Source organism: Pan troglodytes, chromosome 5 (assembly GCF_028858775.2).
Source record: "Pan troglodytes isolate AG18354 chromosome 5, NHGRI_mPanTro3-v2.0_pri, whole genome shotgun sequence".
NCBI classification, from domain to species: domain Eukaryota; kingdom Metazoa; phylum Chordata; class Mammalia; order Primates; family Hominidae; genus Pan; species Pan troglodytes.
Window position 1 is genome coordinate 61993468 of NC_072403.2, and position 19104 is coordinate 62012571.

At 37.1% G+C, this 19104-nt stretch overlaps 1 protein-coding gene across 2 annotated transcripts in view; it reads right to left on the reverse strand.

Annotated features, from left to right (window-relative positions):
- COL21A1 (collagen type XXI alpha 1 chain) overlaps nt 1-19104 on the reverse strand; it is a 188441-nt gene that overhangs the window by 73618 nt on the left and 95719 nt on the right. For both annotated transcript variants that reach the window (XM_054685901.2, XM_054685900.2), the window contains 2 exons: nt 9729-9782; nt 9584-9637 (listed from right to left, as the gene is read on the reverse strand). In XM_054685901.2, coding sequence (XP_054541876.1) covers nt 9584-9637; nt 9729-9782 — 108 coding nt within the window. The remainder of the gene's footprint in view (nt 1-9583; nt 9638-9728; nt 9783-19104) is intronic.

Consider the following 19104-nt stretch of genomic DNA (forward strand, 5'->3'; position numbering starts at 1 on the left):
GACTAATATCAAAAAATTCAAGATTTAAGTAAAAAGAAAAATAAGCCATAATCTTGAATAGCAATTGGAGAGATGTCAATGCTTTTAAAACTAATCCATATGTGCAAAGGGATCCTAACTGAAATGTGAATAGCAATTTCTAAAAAATTGAAGGAAAGATACTGAGCTTTATCTGGAAAAATAAGTATTCAAAAATAGCCAGGAAATTTTGATTATAAAGAATAATGAGGAAGGATTAGCCCTGCCAATATTAAGTCAGATCATGAAGTGACAATAATTAAAACAATTCTGCAGTGGAGAAGATGTAGACAGGTCAACAGAACAGAATGTAAAGCCAAAACACCAGGCCCAAATGAAAATGGAAATTTAATGGAAATAAATGGAGAAAAAAGTGGTACTCCATGAATACTATGGCAACTGGCTCTTTATTTAGAAAAATGATTTCATAAAATAAGAATGCTGGTATGGTTTGGCTGTGTCCCCACCCAAATCTCATTTTGAATTGTACCTCCCACAATTCCCACTTGTCATGGGAGGAACCCAGTGGGAGGTAATTGAATCACAGGGGCAGGTCTTTCACGTGCTGCTCTCATGATAGTGAATATGTCTCATAAGATCTGATGGTTTTAAAAATGCGAGTTTCCCTCCACAAGCTGGCTGTTTTCCTGCTGCCATCCATGTAAGACTTGACTTGCTCCTCCTTGCCCTCCACCATGATTGTGAGGCCTCCCCAGCCACATGAAACTGTCAGTCCATTAAACCTCTTTTGTTTGTAAATTGCCCAGTCTCAGCTATGTCTTTATCAGCAGTGTGAAAATGAACTAATCCATTAATTGGTACCAGTAGAGTAGGGTGCTGCTGAAAAGACAACCAAAAATGTGGAAGCAACTTTGGAACTGGGTAACCAGCAGAGGTTGGAACAGTTTGGAGGGCTCAGAAGAACACAGAAAAATGTGAGAAAGTTTTGAACTCCCCAGAGACTTGTTGAATGGCTTTGACCAAAATGCTGAGAATGACATGGACAATGAAACCCAGGTTCAGGTGATCTCAGATGGAGATGAGAAACTTGTTGGGAACTGGAGTAAAAGCAACTCTTGTTATGTTTTAGCAAAGAGACTGGTGGCATTTTCCCCCTGCCCTAAAGATTTGTAGAACTTTGAGATTATTTAGAGTATCTGGCAGAAGAAATTTCTAAGGAGCAAGGCATTCAAGAGGTAACTTGGGTGCTGTTAAAGGCATTCAATTTTATAAATGAAGTAGAGTATAATAGTTTGGAAAATTTGCAGCCTGATAATGTGATAGAAAAGAAAATCCCATTTTCTGCGGAGAAATTTAAGCTGGCTGCAGGAATTTGCATAAGTAACAAGCAGCTGAATGTTAATCTCCAATAAAATGGCAAAAATGTCTTCAGGGCATGTCAGAGGTCTTCATGGCAGCCCCTCCCATCACAGGCCTGGAGGCCTATGAGGAAAAAATGTTTTCATGGGCCAGGGCCAGGGCCCCCTTGCTCTGTGCAGCCTAGGGACTTGGTACCCTACGTTCCAGCCACTCCAGCCATGGCTAAAAGGGACAAAGGTACAGCATGAGCCATTGCTTCAGAGGGTGCAGGCCCCATGCCTTGGCAGCTTTCATGTGGTGTTGACACTGCAGATGCACAGAAGTCAAGAACTGAGGTTTGGGAACCTCCACCTAGACTTCAGAGGATGTATGGAAATGCCTGGATGCCCAGGCAGAAATTTGCTGCAGGGGCAGGGTCCTGGTGGAAAACCTCTGCTTGGGCAGTGAGGAAGCGAAATGTGGGGTTGGAGCCCCCCAGAGTCCCTACTGGGGTACTGCCTAGCAGAGCTGTGAGAAGAAGGTCACAGTCCTCCAAACCCCAGAATGGTATATCTACCGATAGCTTGCACCATGCACCTGGAAAAGCCACAGACACTCAACGCCAGACTGTGAAAGCAATCGAGAGGGAGGCTGTACCCTGCAAAGCTACAGAAGCAGAGCTGCCCAAGACCACGGGAACCCCCTTCTTGCATCAGCATGACCTGGATGTAAGACATGGAGTAAAAGGAGAGCATTTTGGAGCTTTAAGATTTGACTGCACCGCTGGATTTCAGACTTGCATAGGGCCTTTACCCCCTTTGTTTTGGTCAATTTCTCCCATTCGGAATGGGAGTATTTATCCAATGCCTCTACCCCTATTTTATCTAGGAAATAATTAAGTTGCTTTTGATTTTACTGGCTCATAAGTGGAAAGGACTTGCCTTGTCTCAAATGAGACTTTGGACTATGGACTTTCAAGTTAATGCTGAAATGATTTAAGACTTTGGGGTACTGTTGGGAAGGCATGATTGGTTTTGAAATGTGAAGACATAAGATTTGGGAGGGAACAGGAGTGGAATGATACGGTTTGGCTATGTCCCCACCCAAATCTCAAATTGAATTGTAACTTCCATAATTCCCACTTGTGGGAGGAACCCAACGGGAGGCAATTGAATCATGGGGTGGGTCTTTCCTGTGCTGTTCACGTGATAGTGAATAAGTCTCATGAGATCTGATCGTTTTAAAAATGGGAGTTTCTATGCACAAGCTCTTTCTCTTTGCCTGCTGCCATCCATGTAAGACGTGACTTGCTCCTCCTTGCCTTCCACCATGATTGTGAGGCCCCCTCCCATGATTGTGAGGCCTCCCCAGTCACATGGAACTTTAAGTCCATTAAACCTCTTTTTTTTGTAAATTGCCCAGTCTCAGGTATGTCTTTATTAGCAGTGTGGAAACACACTAATACAAATGCTTACCTAACTTTACTCCAAAAACCAAAAATTAAAGGTAAAAAATAATAAAATTACAAAAATAAAATCATCAGTAATTATAATCAACATGCTAGAATGTGAAACCTTTCTATTTATATACAAAGATAGGAGAAAAAAAGAAGAAAAAACTACTTTACATGAAAATGAAAATTTTCTCTATGGCTAAAATTCCAAAAACCAAGTAAAAACACATAATACAACCCAGAAAAAATATTTTCACACATACAAACAACAACTTATGAAACGCATATAAAAATCAATCTTTAAAAGGATCACAGCCCAGTAGGAAAATAAAAGATATGAGAAAACCGGCAAATTACAGAGAAGTAACACAATGCCCCCAAATCGCATGTCAAGATACCTTACCCAACTCACTAATAAAGCAATGAAAATCAAACCAGTATCATTTCTAAACTATACTGGTGAAAATTAGAATTAAAAAAAAAAAACAGTGCTGATAAGAATGTGAGGAAAGATATTCTCATATACTTGTTGAAAGAGAATCAACTTTCTGGGAACTCAATAAGCAATTTAAATCAAAGTTTAACTATGAAGTTAACCCTTTGATCCAATAATCAATTTTACTTCCGAGGACTTTTCCTGTTGATAAACTCATGAAAAACTACTGAGAAATATATTCAAAGATGTTTCTTACAGTCTTATTGGTAATGCCTAAATAATAATAATAAATAAAGAACCAAGGCAATCTTTGAGATTTCTTAAATTTGATAAAAACAGTCCCTACATTGTATAGCTATGATTAACCTTTTCTTTATACTTTCTTTCATGAAGCCTTTCCAATTTTTAACTTTCCTTTAAACTCCTAGAGAATTTTATTTGACTTTCTTCTTTGGCACTTAACATTGACTATCTTGAAATACAGTTACTTTGTGTTATGTCCTTTATCAGACTCCAACCTCTTTGAGGAAACAATTCATCCTTAACTCATTCCTATTTTTTTCTCGGTACAACTACTATTTACTCATATCCAGATTCCTCTCCACTCTCTGGCATATGGGAAATGATACTTACCTAATCTGTTAAAATACATGTGGTTTGCACAATTTGCTCTAGTTAATTAAACATGAATGGTAGTGATTTAAAAGCCAATGTTTGATTCTCTCTGCACCTGCCACCATAATTAGTCATGATCTAGATGGTGAAATATCTGTTAATCTGAGTCTCCCTGTGAAGACAATGGGAAGCTCCTCACTGCTGCTGATAAATATGTAGTTTGAGGAGCAATAAACCTTTGATTTAAGCCACAAGCATGTGGGGTTTGCTTGTTACTGTAGCATAAGCTACTCTAGCCTATCTATTGTCTTGCTTGTGATTAATAATAATTTGCTGAATATACAGAATGTTTTCATTTCCCAAAACACAGTGAACACTCTTGGGTGCTCAAAGAAAATTTCAATAAAACAAATATTTGGGGGAGTCACACTCTTGGTCCTATCAGAGTTTACAAGTGATTAAAGTCAAAGAGAATCCAAACTAGTAAGATAATTCCACTTCCCACAGGCTGCTTTCCAAACCTTTCATGGCTGATGAATATAACTTTGATGAGCCTGTCCATCTTTTAAGCCGATCTAGAGTCATAGTCTTCAGTCAGGTCAAGATTATTTTTGGGGCTAGTAAAAGAACATGACAACTACTATTTTTAAAATTCATTTAAAAAAATGTCTTTGTGTGTGTGTTTCAAATTCACATAATACTTTGCTCAGTAGCACAGATATATAATTTTTATATATAAGTATACATGTTCAAAAGTCTTTTACTGCAATACATTTCGCAATTTAAAGGTTTGATGACCTATGATCTAGAATGAACTATCCCTCTTCCCTAGAGAGAAATGTAGACCATGAACACTCCTATGGCCCAGTCAGCACGACCGTGGGTACTCATTCATCTTCTCCCTCCCCTGCCTATCTTCTTGGCTCTTGACAGGCATTCAGGGATTCTTCTCACAGTGCAGGCAGTAGACTAAAAGAAGCACAAGTCACACAGTGAAAAGCTACTCTGGCCAAAGCAGAAAAATACAGGAAAAAGAAAGCCAGATTGGGAACAAGGTATTTTATTTCAACCCCCTAGATCCTTGAGTAACTTGACACAAATGACTTAAGCTCTTCATTTTTCAGTTCTCCAAAATGTAAAATGAGGATAATTTACTTCACAATTAATCTAAAATGAGCACAGTATGACTTACTGTACTAATCCCACAGGACTTTTTGTGAGGATTTAATGTAAAGGGGAACACATATGGACAAAATTGATGCAAAACATATCAGGAATAAAATAGAAAAGGGTACACAACACAGTAAAAACCCTGAAAGCACCCAATACATAAAGTTTTGTACAGATCCGTGGCTTCTTTTCCTCTCAGAAAAAATAAAAGCAAAAACAACAACAAAAACACAAATCCTAAGTCTTACACAAGCTCAGGCAATAATGACCTATGGGAAACTATTTAAATCTACTAAAATAATTCCTCTCTCTAACACAGTGATGGGGATTCCATCTGGGGTTTGGGATTACCATTGAACTACTCATGCCTACAAAAGAAATAGATTTCTAAACTTCTACTACTGAGTCTCTGCAGTAGCTTCTCAATGACCATACAACAGAAGACATCCAAACAGAAGATAAAAATCAAGTTTAGAACCAACAAAATATAAAGCATTCTAAAAAATTTAATAAAAGTTTTAAGTTTCCTTATAATACCAACAGAAAAAAGAGAAAACCAGGACAGAAGAGGAATAACATCCAATAAATAAGGCAAGACATGGAATTAATGGTTCTTCATAATAAACTAAGATGTTAAATCCACTATATTATAGTTTTAAAAGAAAAAAGGTTGAAAGATCAGGAGATAATCCAGATTGCAAAAGCAGCCACAGAATTAGTTAAAACCTGAGCACACATAAGTCAGCACCATGTGTACAGAAAGGACACTCAACAATGCCTAATATCAGAGAATATTTAGGGAGGGCAGAGCTAGTGCTGTTTGGGGAGAAAATCCTCTGAGGAAAGGATTTTTTTAAAGGAAATTGCAGTTTTTACCATTGAAAGTAATGTCAAAAATCACAATTACTTTTGCACCAACCTAATAGTAACACCACTTCCATAAAAAGTAGAGAAATTTGTTTTCTGAAAACCCGATTGTAACAACTCCAAGTTTCTCCAGATTCAGATGAAGCAAAATATTTTTTAGAAAAGAGGTTGTGCATATGTGTATGTCTGTATTTAATATTCTTATTATTTACTATAGTAGTTAATCATATCAATAATTATTACTATAATTATAAAATATATGTATATATATTTTATATATACATTTATATCCATATATGTTTATACTTCTTAATATTACAATAATAAAATCTCTTAATGAGGAAGGGGAAGAGGACAGGGCTGAATCCTGGAGGCACCCCACCATTTAGAGAATGTGTGGAGGAGGAAGAGAAAGAGCCAACGAGAAAACATGAAAAGGTAACTAGTGACGGCAAGGAGAAATCTAGGAGCATGTGGTATCCCAGAAGCCAAGAGAAGAAATCGTCCCAAGAAGGAGGGAATAGTCAACAGTGTCAAACACTGTAGAGACATACAGCAAAACAAGAAGAAATAATTGAAAAATACTGACTACTGGATTTCAAAGATGGAAGACTGGTGATCTAAATATGCAGCAGAAGGTTGGGATGGAAGTCCTTCTAGAGTGGGTCAGAGAGAGAAATGGCAGTGAAAATGTGCAGGAAATAAAGGCAAACCTTTTGGAGCACTTGTACTACAATGAGAAACAGGGAAATGGCCTGGTAGCTAAAGGAAGATATGTGGTAGAGGAAGTGGGGAGGTTTGGGTGGTTTCAAATGGATCATCCTTTAGGCTATTGGGAAAATTTAACTAGAAAAGAAAATGACTATTGACACAGAAGAGAAGGGCTAGTTAATACACAAAGTAATGCAAAAAGATGGGATCCAGACTGCAAGAGGAGGCCTGTGGACTCCACATGGACACTTCGCCCATAATAAGAGGAGGAAAGGCAGAATATAGGTACATATACGGGTAGGAGGGTAGACATAGTGGGAAGACATTTAGGGAATTTCTGTCTGATTGTTTCAGATGAAGCACTTCAACAGAGAGAGGAAGGATAAAGGATCACTCAAAGATATTTCCAAAACTTTTGCCTTAAGTAATCAGCAGAATGGTGGCCCAATAACAAATCATGATCATCATCACTATCATCACCAATTTATAGCATTTAATTTAGGCCAACCACATGCATGCCCTCATTTAATCTTCACAAAAAGCCTAGGAAGTAAGTAATACTATGGCTTCCACTTTCCAGATGATAAAAACCAGGTTTAAAGAGATTAACAAGTGTGATTTGGGAGGTAAGCAGTCTGAATTCAGAACTAAGCCTATAATCTATAATCTGTAACTGCTTTAAGCCCCCAAATCTCACACACATGCACACTTGTGCACACACACTTGTGCACATACACACACACACACAAGTGTTTGGGCATGGTGTTATCAGAAAATCACATGGGTAGACTCTCTCCCTGTTTTGGTAATTTTTGTTTGGTCTTCAGGAACACTGAAAGAAGTAATACCACTAACATACTGTTTTAACATGTATTCTCTAACATTTTTTAGCTTTTTTACCCCTGTTCTCTCAAAATATATATTGGAGTTCCTTGGTTATGACTGACTCTATAACAGAAATCACTGTAAAACCACTTAGTTTTTCGATGTTGGAGGCCCAGAGGTAAGGAACTTTATTCAGGTAGGGAAGTCTTACCCATCACATGGTGCTCCGGTCTGGACGCTGAGGACAATGGGAAAGTGAGGCTTTGAAGGGACCACTTAAAAGTTGAATGTACTAACAAAGAAAATAAAATCTATAATTCTTCCAATAATACCCTAGATATAATTATGATATTTTATTTCTTAAGCCCAGAAAAGTCAAGTAATGAGTTTGTACAGAGTCTGCATAGGTTAAAAAATAAATTACTCATACTTCCTACATCTGTAAAATTGAATTTGCCATGGAAAAGTTTCACACTCAATTTGAAAATTCATAAATACATATCAATTAACCAGCATCGCCTAATGTAAGTTTTAACAAAAAATAGTTCTCCATACGATTTAAATATATTAGTTTTTTAATATTGAGGAAGTATTTTAAAGCATTTAAAGTATTTTTTAGATTTCAAAGAATAGCTTTAAAGCATGCAATAAAATTAGTTACCAACTGAAGACTATTTGCTGAGTAAGTATTCCTTTTGATTTTGCAAATTCAGGAAAAAACACCCTGCAAAATCTATGTATATTCTATTGTGTGATATGTGAAGAACAAATGTTAAAGTCAGAAAGAAAGCACATCTAATTTCAATTATCTTAAGTGGAAATTCCTACTGTAGGAGTCTTTGGAGAAAATCCACAAAAGGGAAATTATTCTGGGAAAATGTCCTAATGGGGAACAGTATTGTGTGGAACAATCTTCCAAAGGCCACTGCGTGATGCCTGGAAAAGTATCCTGCACTGCCACAAGTCAAAGTCATCTCAGGGGTATGTTCTTTAACCCTTCATTTCCAAAAATCAAGGAACCATGTTATAAAGGAATAATCAAGGAAAAACCTTCAATTAACTTACTAAATCATTTTAGCTCTGAGCAAAGAACTCCCAGAAGCCACATGGAATGTGAAGCGGAAACTTGGAAGGTAGTACATGGTGATTTTAGACCCACAATGACTATGTCAAATCAGAGTTTAATCCCAACAATGAACTTCAGAAAACAATCAACTCTGAATAAAATCCACGACTGGTCTGAAAACAGAGACCTTGCATAAATATACATCTTATTTATCTTATCCAGTAAAATGTATGACATTGTAAAATTCACAGACCTATATTTAAAAGACAACATAATGACCCAAAACAATAAAGCAGTCAGCATAAGATGCCACTAGTAGAATTATAGTTATTCTTTTATTTTAAAATAAGGAACATTTATTCCCACAAAAATTTAGTTCAATTATTTTAAGATGTACAAATAAAATCCCCCTTTTTATGTTTAGTGTGTAAAACTCAACTAAAGAATGAAATCAGTATGTTGGGGAGATAGTTGCACTCCCATTTTATTGCAGCACTATTCACAGTAGCCAGGACATGGCCTAAACCTAAGTTCTGTCAATGGACGAATGGATAAAGAAATTGTGGTATACATACATAATGGAATACTATTCAGCTATAAAAAAGAAGGAAATCCTGTCATTTTCAACAACATGAATGAACCTGGAAGACATTTTTGTTAAGTGAAATAAGTCAGGCACAAAAAGACAAATACCATATCATCTCACTTATATGTGGAATCTAAAAAATGTGGCTGAGCCAATAGGCCACGTGCCAGATAGATACCAGTTGTGGAGATGGTCCCTTGGGTATTGGACTATCTGAGGTTAACATGGTAACACTTTCCTTTCACATAACCCACTCCCCTCTAAGAAGGTAACTCCCTGTGGAGCTTAACCACAGGGAGAGAACATGGCATAGGGCAATGCCAATGTCTGTTTCATTTGATAGTGGTCAATGATAACTTCTTTTATGTAGTGATAAAGCCTTCTATAAGCTTTATTGTCTAATAGCCACTGACAAATTTCTGAGCCCACAATCTTAGAATTCACCAAGATGCAGACTATTGAATGGAAACCATCATAGCTAACATCCTTTATCTTTGAGGGACTAACACCATTGATTGCATTTTTGTGTGTGTTTACCTTGTCACCATCTCGCCCTGGTTCTCCTTTGTAACCTGGTAGTCCTCGAGCTCCCTAAATTAACCAGAAAATAAAATTTTGTTAATTATCGGTTTTAGTTCACTAAAAATAAAATTTATAAAATGTATATAAGTGGGTCACATACTTGTATTCCTGGAGATCCTGGAACACCTGGTGTCCCTGCAATTCCCTGATATCCCTAAAGAAAAATTTAAAAAGAAAAAAAGTAATATTTCATCGTATTTACCAAGAGAAGTTCTTCGTTTCAGAATTCACTCTTATCTCAAGTTTCTCATGCCTAAAACTTCACTTAGCGACAAATCCAAAATAATAAAGTGTTAAATGCTTAATAAGGAATTCATACCCTTTGATCTTTATGAAATCCTTTAAAAAGTATATAGGGCCCTAAATATTTGTAAATTGATAAAAATATTTAGAAAATCTTAAATTAAGAGGAGAATTAATGTTCACAGTTTCTTAAGAAATGTACTGGATTTATTAGAAATACATTCAACATATCCAAGAGAGAAACACTTCAAGAGATTGGAGGATTAAATAAATGTGTATTTGTAAACCACCTAATTAATGGCCATCTGAGTTAGTCCCTAGAATAAATTAATCTTTAATTAATATTATTCTTCAATCTTTAAATTACTCATTTTAGAAAGCTGCTGATGTTAAATGTAAGAAGGTGGTTATGACATATCCCCCATGGTCCCCCAAGGCTGGGCTGTTTGCTTAGGGGAGGGGGATGAGAGAAGTCACTCTCATCCCCACTGCTTCTTAGACATCCCTCCTCAAAAACTGGAACTTTGGTAAAATAGCACAATTTTTTTAGACAGAGTTGAACTATTTATTGTTGGTTTAGCACATGGCAGCTAAAGTCTCCAAATCAACTTGTAGGCTCTGAACATTTATCTAGGTTTCTTAGGGCTGATTTTCAGGTTAATGGACCACCTGGCACCTACAAACATAATAACCACTATCAAATTCCATTTTTCTCACATTCTTTATTCAGACTCCATTTTTCTTAGATCTTACTGTTTGGGTACCAGTCTTCATTGTCAACTATGTTAACACAGATCTCATTAATGTTTCCAATTACATCTTCATTCATAAATCTAAAAGCTTCATTTCTATGTGGCTATTCATGGGTGTCTGCACTGGTCTTCATATTCATCCACTCATCTGTCAATATGTTTTTAACTGTAATTTTAGAGACATCACAATTCCCTGTTTTTCTGTTCACATTTTCAAGTATCCTTTCTAATATTCTTTGCTACCTCTAGTAATGAGTTGTCTCTGAAAGATCAGTCTTATTGTTTTTCTCCTTTTACATGCATTTACATTTTCTATTGTGTAAATTGCCTTCTCAGTTACTTATAGAATGAATGACAATGACTATACAATTTTTCTTTTTTTTTTTTTTTTTTTTTTGAGACAGAGTCTCACTCTGTCACTCAGACTGGAGTGCAGTGGTGCAATCTCGGCTCACTACAAGCTCTGTCTCCCGGGTTCACACCATTCTCCTGCCTCAGCCTCCCTTGTAGTTGGGACTACAGGCGTCCGCCACCACACCCAGCTAGTTTTTTGTATTTTTAGTAGAGATGGGGTTTCACCATGTTAGCCAGGATGGTCTCAATATCCTGACCTCATGATCCGCCCTCCTCGGCCTCCCAAAGTGCTAGGATTACAGGCATGAGCCACTGCACCCGGCCGACTATACAATTTTTTATCACCAACCATCATCCTTTCCTTCATACTCTATTCAGTTCTTCACAGAATATATTGTTATGATTTCTCCACGACTTCTCAGATTCAAACTTTTTTCTTGAGTGTCTTTGCCCAATCCTTAACCATTGCACTCCACCAGGAAACAATGAGTCTGATTATCAACCTCTCCATACTCCAGACAAAACAACGTGCATTTTTCCAACCCATCATCTGTTCGCTAGACTAGCACTCTCTCCGTCACTGGATTATGAGCCCCCTTGAGATCAAAGACCAGGTTTAATTCATTTCTGTATTTTTGGCATTGAACACATTCTTTGGCACACTTCTGTTGATAGAACATTGGAATAATTTAAAGTCATCAACTCTATACATGTATGTGTAAAAAAAAATCTCCTTCTCCAATGAATCATGTTATGTTTGTGCACCTTTCTGTAGAAAATGGAAACGTTTAGTAATCTCATGTTTCCTGTTCTCAGGATTACTCAAAAGTAAGAAGAAATTCAATCTACATGGAATTTGCTCAGCCCTGTATGTCTACTACTCTAGTTATCACTGAATCTCCTTCCCTCAACCACTTTGGAATCAGATAGGCCTGGAATTCACTCTCAGCTCTGTCACTGCTAGCAATGTACAAATCTAGAATTCACTTTCCTCCTTACAACTATTCTTTAATGTAGGTTCTAAATTATCTTTTTTTCAGATGAGGAAACTAAGGCACAGAAGTTAAGTAACTTGCCCAAAGTTACATAGCTAGTAAGTTGATAGAGCCAGCGGGAACATTCTCTATCAGAAAGTGCTTTATGGTGGGTCAGATCTGATCATTGTAGATTGACTCAACTGATTCAAAGAAATCCATTTTGCAAGACTATTTTTAAATTATTTAGAATTCTGAGTGCCCAGAGGAAAGGAATGTTCATAAAATTCCTCAAAAGAAAGTTACCATGGAAATTGGCTATTGATCAAAATGGTTGATCATCTGCAAAGTTCACATTTAATGAATTATTTTTCTTTTACAGTTTTTCAAAAGTTAAGCCAAATGTCATATCTGCCTTACTACTTTTTTAGGAAAATTAATCTTTCATAAAAGATCAAATGCTGCTGTGCTGTCTCTCCTCTTTGAAGAAGTTGATGTGGTGTTTGTTATAGAGGACGCATTGCATTTTAACAGATTAAAACAACTTGGAGATGCCCTAACTGTGTTCCCAGCTTACCTCTGACTCATAATGTGACCTCAGGCAGAGTCATCAATCCCCAAACCCTGGGAGGCAACACAGTTAAGTGGAAAGACGATGAATTTGAAATTGGAAAAGACCTTGCGCTGAATTTTTGCCCTTCCTTTTACTTTCTATGAGATTTTGGCTAAGTCACTTTGCCTAGCAAAGGCTTAGTTTCTTACCATAAACTGTTATTATTATCCACTTCACTTTTGAAAAGAAACAAATGGAGTCACAGGTGAAGATTCTGGCAGGTGTTAGGAACTCAATAAATGTGCGTTTCTTTCTTTTCTTCAGACTCAATGACTATTGTACAAGACCACAAGAATACTTCTGCAGAATGTTACTCCACAGCCTTATCAGCCACCATTAGTACATTGGGAATGGCAGGTCCAGTCATCATCTTTATGATTTAACTCTTTTCCAACATTATACAGATCTAATGCTAAACATGCAAACATGGCCTCAGTGTATTTTATAATGGCTGTCTTTGTTATATCTTTGGAGGAATTACAATATAGGAATAATAAGTGCTTCTCACAATTTGATAATGTTGTGATATGTATATTTTTAAGGTTACAATTAGATGCATTCTTAAAGTACTAATTGCAGAAAGAAACTCAAATGTTGTTTTAGAAGCTACAGGAAACATGGTTACTAACAAAATAAAGAAAACCAAACAACATCCAAGCTGGGGGAATCCTAGGGCAAAACACCAGAAGAAATAGAATGAAATTCAGAAAAACAAATTTTGGACTAAAAACCAGGAAAATAAAGGTTAAAAGGGGGAATATTACAACACAGAACAATTTCCAAGAGGAAAAAGAAATAAAACATTGGTTGACTCATAGCAGGGTCAACTTTAAAGAAAGGAAAATGCCTTAAAACAGGAAAAAATAAGCTTTTTATATACCTTATTGAGTTCTTATTTTTCAGAACACATGTTTCATGTCTCATTTTAGAACTGTAACTTTCCTATGATCTTTGAGTGGTTAATACTGTTCAACACGAATTTTGCCATTTTGCATTTATTAGCAGGTCCAAATATCCACCCTACCCCCATCTGCAAGGTTTCTGACAGTATTTAAGTCTTTTCCATGTTCACAGAAAACTTCTTTATAAATGAGTCATTTTTTTTTTTTTAGGGAAAAAAATATTCTCACTGCCAAATTGTAGGGTTGAAGAAAAGAATACAGAATCAATTTAATTTTCCTCCATGATTCATAGTTACAAAGCTTGAGGAAATATGTATAGCATTGAAATGGAAATTAAGGAAATAAAATCCCCAAATGTGCAAGGGTCACCAACTCTTCTGTGCTCAATTCTAATCATGTCATAAAATATTCTGCCAATCTAAATATACACATTTTTGCAAAGTAGTGAGGAGGGTAGAGATATTAGTTTCCTTGAAATACTCTAAACTTAAAAATAAGAATAAATTCCAAAGAAATAATTTTGGATGTCACCCTCCTTTTAAAAATGTAAGAATGTGATTTAAAGTTTATTCCATTAAATAATTTTCTTCAAAGATTTCCAAAATTCCAACAGATAGTCTTGGGTACACAGCCAACGTAACTAGGTAACCAAAACCAAGTGTGTATTTTTAATGTCCACTGTGGAATCTTCTAGTTGTTGTTGGCAGGCTTTATAGCTCTATGCAATTAAATTTCAAGAAAATTAATAAATCTCTGCCATTCTATGTATAACTAATATAGAAACTAGTTTGCTACCTAACCCAACTATTAGTCAAGTGGTTTACACACTTTTACTGATTGATTAGATTACTTCATTAATAAGTTCCATTAATATATGTAAAATTACACCTGAGCTAAGTGCTATGAAAGAACTACACTGCTGTGGGAGGTAAAGGGCAAGCAGTTGGGAGTTTTTCTAAAAGGCAAAGGAATACTAAAGAAAGCACAATGCCTAACAGGAATTCCTCCAATATGCCATGCATCAGGAAAAGATATACCATATCCACAAAGCCAAAAGAGAGAGAATAAGGGGAAGCAGGCTGAAAAACATATCGGAATGGTAGACGAGGTTATCTGCACAGCTCGTGGGTCTTACAAAGGACACAAAAACATTTCTACTTCAAATTTAAAAAACCACATTAACTATAAATGAGATTTAGCCTAAATCTAATCCTCTCTCATATAGGAAAGGTAAATAGTGGATAGATAAATATAGAGAAACATCATCCAGTTTCCTATAATATTTCCCTTGAGCTAAGCACATAAATGAAAAACATTGCCTACCTTTGACAAATAATCTCTGCAGATAGAGCTAGGTCCTTAAATTCACAGAATTTAATTAAACTTTGGTAAACTGCCTTATTCCCTGAGTTAGGTTACACTTAAACTTATACTAAGCTTATTTCAAAAGGAGAATGTGCAACTTTCTAAGGTAACTTAAACCATCTTTAGTAAATCTTATTTCCCAACATAAATCTCTAGTAATTGTGCTTTTCATACTCAAAGAGAGGCGATCAATAGCTAACCTCATTTCCTCTCTTGCTGTCCTGCTACATTTTTTCCATAGTACTTAACACCATCTGATGTTGTGTGTGTGCATAACACCATCTGATGTTGTGTGTGTGCATTTATTACCTATTACTCCCCAATAGAATGTGAGCTTCAAAATGACAAGGTTGGGGGTTGTTTTTTGCTTTTTTTTTTTCTGTTTTGTTCATTGCTATATATCCTTAGCCTAGAAGAGTGCCAGGAATACAGTAAACACCCAGCAAGTATAGGTATATGACTGAGTGAGGAACAGAATAAATAAGCAAACAAATCAATAATTACTGAGTTCAACCAGTTATCACCAACCGAGAACTCTAATAGTAGAAACAGCCCTACATTCACATGCACAAACTTATCTTTAAAATCATAGATGTTAGATGCGTCAGTGACCAATTCTTTGAAGAATTTAATATACCAATAACATTGGTGTGTATATATATACATACATGTCTACACACATTATTATATATACTACCTATAATATATATCTAAGTAATCTAAGAGACATGTGAGATAAACATGGAGTAATCTACATATGATTTTCACAGAAGGAGAATGTTGAAGAAAAACGAATTAGCTGGTCAGGCTCATCTCATGGGTCCTACTTGTTTTACTAACCATTCAACCCCTGCCAAGATACTCCACAGGCCTGAGAGCTAGTTTTCCTCCCTGTCCTCTTTTTCTCTAGCATCATTCTTGAATATCTGAAAATAGTATCTCTTGTTTGAATTATACTCAAAGTTCAGTAAACCCTCCCTCATAGGCTGTCTTCTGAGTTTTAAATGCTCCCAGTTATGCTCTTCTGAGTGAATTCCAGTTCCTGCATGCCCCTCAAGTGTGGAGTCCTAAACCAAATCCAACACTCCAAGAGGCAGGACTGTCATCTCTTTCAATACAGTTGTCATATATCTACTAACTATGCTAAAAATTATATCAGCCTCTTAGGCAGCCACATTTCATACAGCGATGCCTTTTCGCCAAGGTTAAAGCTTTCTCTAGGAAAGCCTTATGAAGGCATAGTTTTAAATAACTAAAAAAGCAATAAACTGCCCAAGTGTAGGATAGTTCATTTGTAGTAAATGGTTCATATTTTAGCTTATTAGTGAGACGAGAGAGAGAGAGAGAGAGAGAGAGAAACACATAAAATAAATAAATAAATCTATTTGCCAAGGAGTTCAAACTGAGGTGAGAGTTCAGGTAGACACTGTTCTATCTAGAATGTATTTCATATACTTTGTAAGTAAGCCATCTCTTGTAATTCTCTCCCCCAAGCTAAATAATAGCCATTTCTTTGGCCTTTAATCAGCTGTATCCCATTTTCCAATTCTTTAATCTTCATGGCATTCAGCCCCAAATTCCCAACAGCTCTTAAACTGTTGAGTCCACAACTGGCACCATGTTCAGTTAAGGGTCTGGAAAAAGGAAAGCATAATAAATAAGCTTATCTCATAGGCCTTACTTGTTTTTTTAATTACTCGCCCTCAACGAGTGTACTCTGCAAGCCTAAGGGCTGCCTGTCCACCCCGTCCTCTTATTCTCTATCACCATTCTTGAATATTTCAAAGTAGCATCTCTTGTTTGGATTATACCTGAAGTTCAGTGAATCTTCCCTCACAGGCTGTCTTCTGAGTTCTGGCCCACTCCAAGTTATACACTTCTGAATGAATTCCAATTCCTTCGTGTGCCTCAAGTATAGAGTTCTAAAGCAAATCTAACACTCCAGAAGCAGGGCTGTCATCTCTCTCAATACAGATGTTATGCATTTACAAACTATGCCAAAAAATTGCATCAGCCTTTTAGGCAGCCCTATTACATACATTAATCCCTTTTTCATCAAGCTTAAATAACATCTCAAAGACAAGTAAGACCCATACATTTATTCCAGTTGAATTTCACTGTAAATAGCTTATTTTCTAAGTTCTCCAAATCTTTTTGGATCTTCATGTTACCTCAAATGCAAAAATGAATTCCCAATGAAATCAAGACTTAATAGGCATTAAAGATCATAATAAGATAAATTAACATACATGAGTAGCTAATGCTAAAGAAAAATAACACTGGAACTAATAAAAAGAAAACATTACATTCTGGGGAAATTTTACATTTCTAAAAATTAAAAACAAAATTATAAACCAGATTAGTAGTCAGAAGAAACATTTACACCATATATAGCAAAGAATTAATTCTCTTAATGCATAAGATCTTATTGGCCCATATGAAATATACCCTCACTCCTATAGAAAATAGGCAAAGGACAAGAAAAGATACTTCACAAGAAGACAACTCATCCCAAATGTCAGACTTCTATATCCACCTGCCTACCTAAAATTTCTACTTGAATGACTAACATATAAATTTAAACATTGCCAAAACCACACTCCTGATTTTCCTCACCCAGTTCTATCTCCTCCATTCTCCCACGAATGCACAGTCTCCTTTGACTTCTCTCTTTCTCTCAAACCCATATCCAATAGATCAGCAAGTCCTGTTAGCTCTAACTTCAAAATATCCCCCAAATGTAAGCAGTTCTCTTCACCTCACCACTATCACTCTGACCCTAGCTGCCATCCTGTCACCCCTGGATTGTTACAAGAGCCTCCTGACTTCTCCTTCTGTGTTTGCGCTCATCTTCCTAAAATCTACTCTCAACCCAGAAGCCAAAGTAATTTCTTTTAAAAATAAGTTAAATCGCATCGGTCTCCTACTCCAGTTACTCCATTGCTCACTCCAACTGAAAGCCAAACTCATAACAATGGTCTAAAGAACTCTATGCCATCTTCCCTTCCTTCTCCTTCCTCCATATCCAAATTGATTTCCTATTAACCTTTCCCCAACCAGTACTTTATATTTTTGTGGTTTCATCAGTCATGTAACTTTGAAATTCCCCACCTGTGATGACCTCATATTAAACCTCATATTTCTATGAGGTTTAATGCTCCATAGAAGGCTGCCCCTGTCTGCACCTCTAGTTCACTCAGTGGCACATTAAAGAGTTGGGGGAACTTGCTGGGTGCGGTGGCTCACGCCTGTAATCCCACTCTTTGGGAGGTCGAGGCGGGCGGATCACGAGGCCAGGAGATGGAGACCATCCTAGCTAACACGGTGAAACCCCGTCTCTACTAAAAATACAAAAAATTAGCAGGGCGTGGTGGCGGGCGCTTGTAGTCCCAGCTACTCGGGAGGTTGAGGCAGGAGAATGGCGTGAACCCGGGAGGCGGAGCTTGCAGTGAGCCGAGAGCGCGCCACTGCGCTCCAGCCTGGGCGACAGAGCAAGACTCCATCACACACACACACACACACACACACACACACACACACAAAAGAGTGGGGGGAACTGAATCACGAACTGCGACCCAGTGACCAATCCACTCTTTTGTCTATTGGTAGCAGTGAGCTATCAGTTTTCCCAACTCACTTCCTGAGCCCTCTAATATAGAAAATCATCTCTAGAATTTTACAGCTTCTCTCTTAGCCAATATGATGGTCTTCACGGAATCCTAGAATATCAGATTAGAGAGAACCTAGGCCTTATCTGGAACCATCTTCTCATTTTCCAAACAGAGAAACTGAGGCCCATAAAAGCAAAGCAGCCTATGCTCAGCAAAGAGTAAAACAACTCCAGATCTCTCTAATGATCAGCTTGGGCTTTTGCTTTAGTAAAGTACTTTACTTCATAAAGAGTAACTCGGCCGGGGGCGGTGGCTCACGACTGTAATCCCAGCTCTTTGGGAGGCCGAGGCGGGTGGATCACGAGGTCAGGAGATCAAGACCATCCTGGCTAACATGGTGAAACCCCATCTCTACTAAAAATACAAAAAAAATTGACCAGGCGTGGTGGCAGGCGCCTGTAGTCCCAGCTACTGGGGAGGCTGAGGCAGGAGAATGGCCTGAACCCAGGAGGCGGAGCTTGCAGTGAGCCGAGATCGCTCGGCTGCACTCCAGCCTGGGCGACAGAGCAAGACTCTGTCTCAAACAAAACAAAACAAACAAACAAAAAAAGAGTAACTAATGATAACAGAAAACAGAAATGAGCACTGTAAAAATATAAACT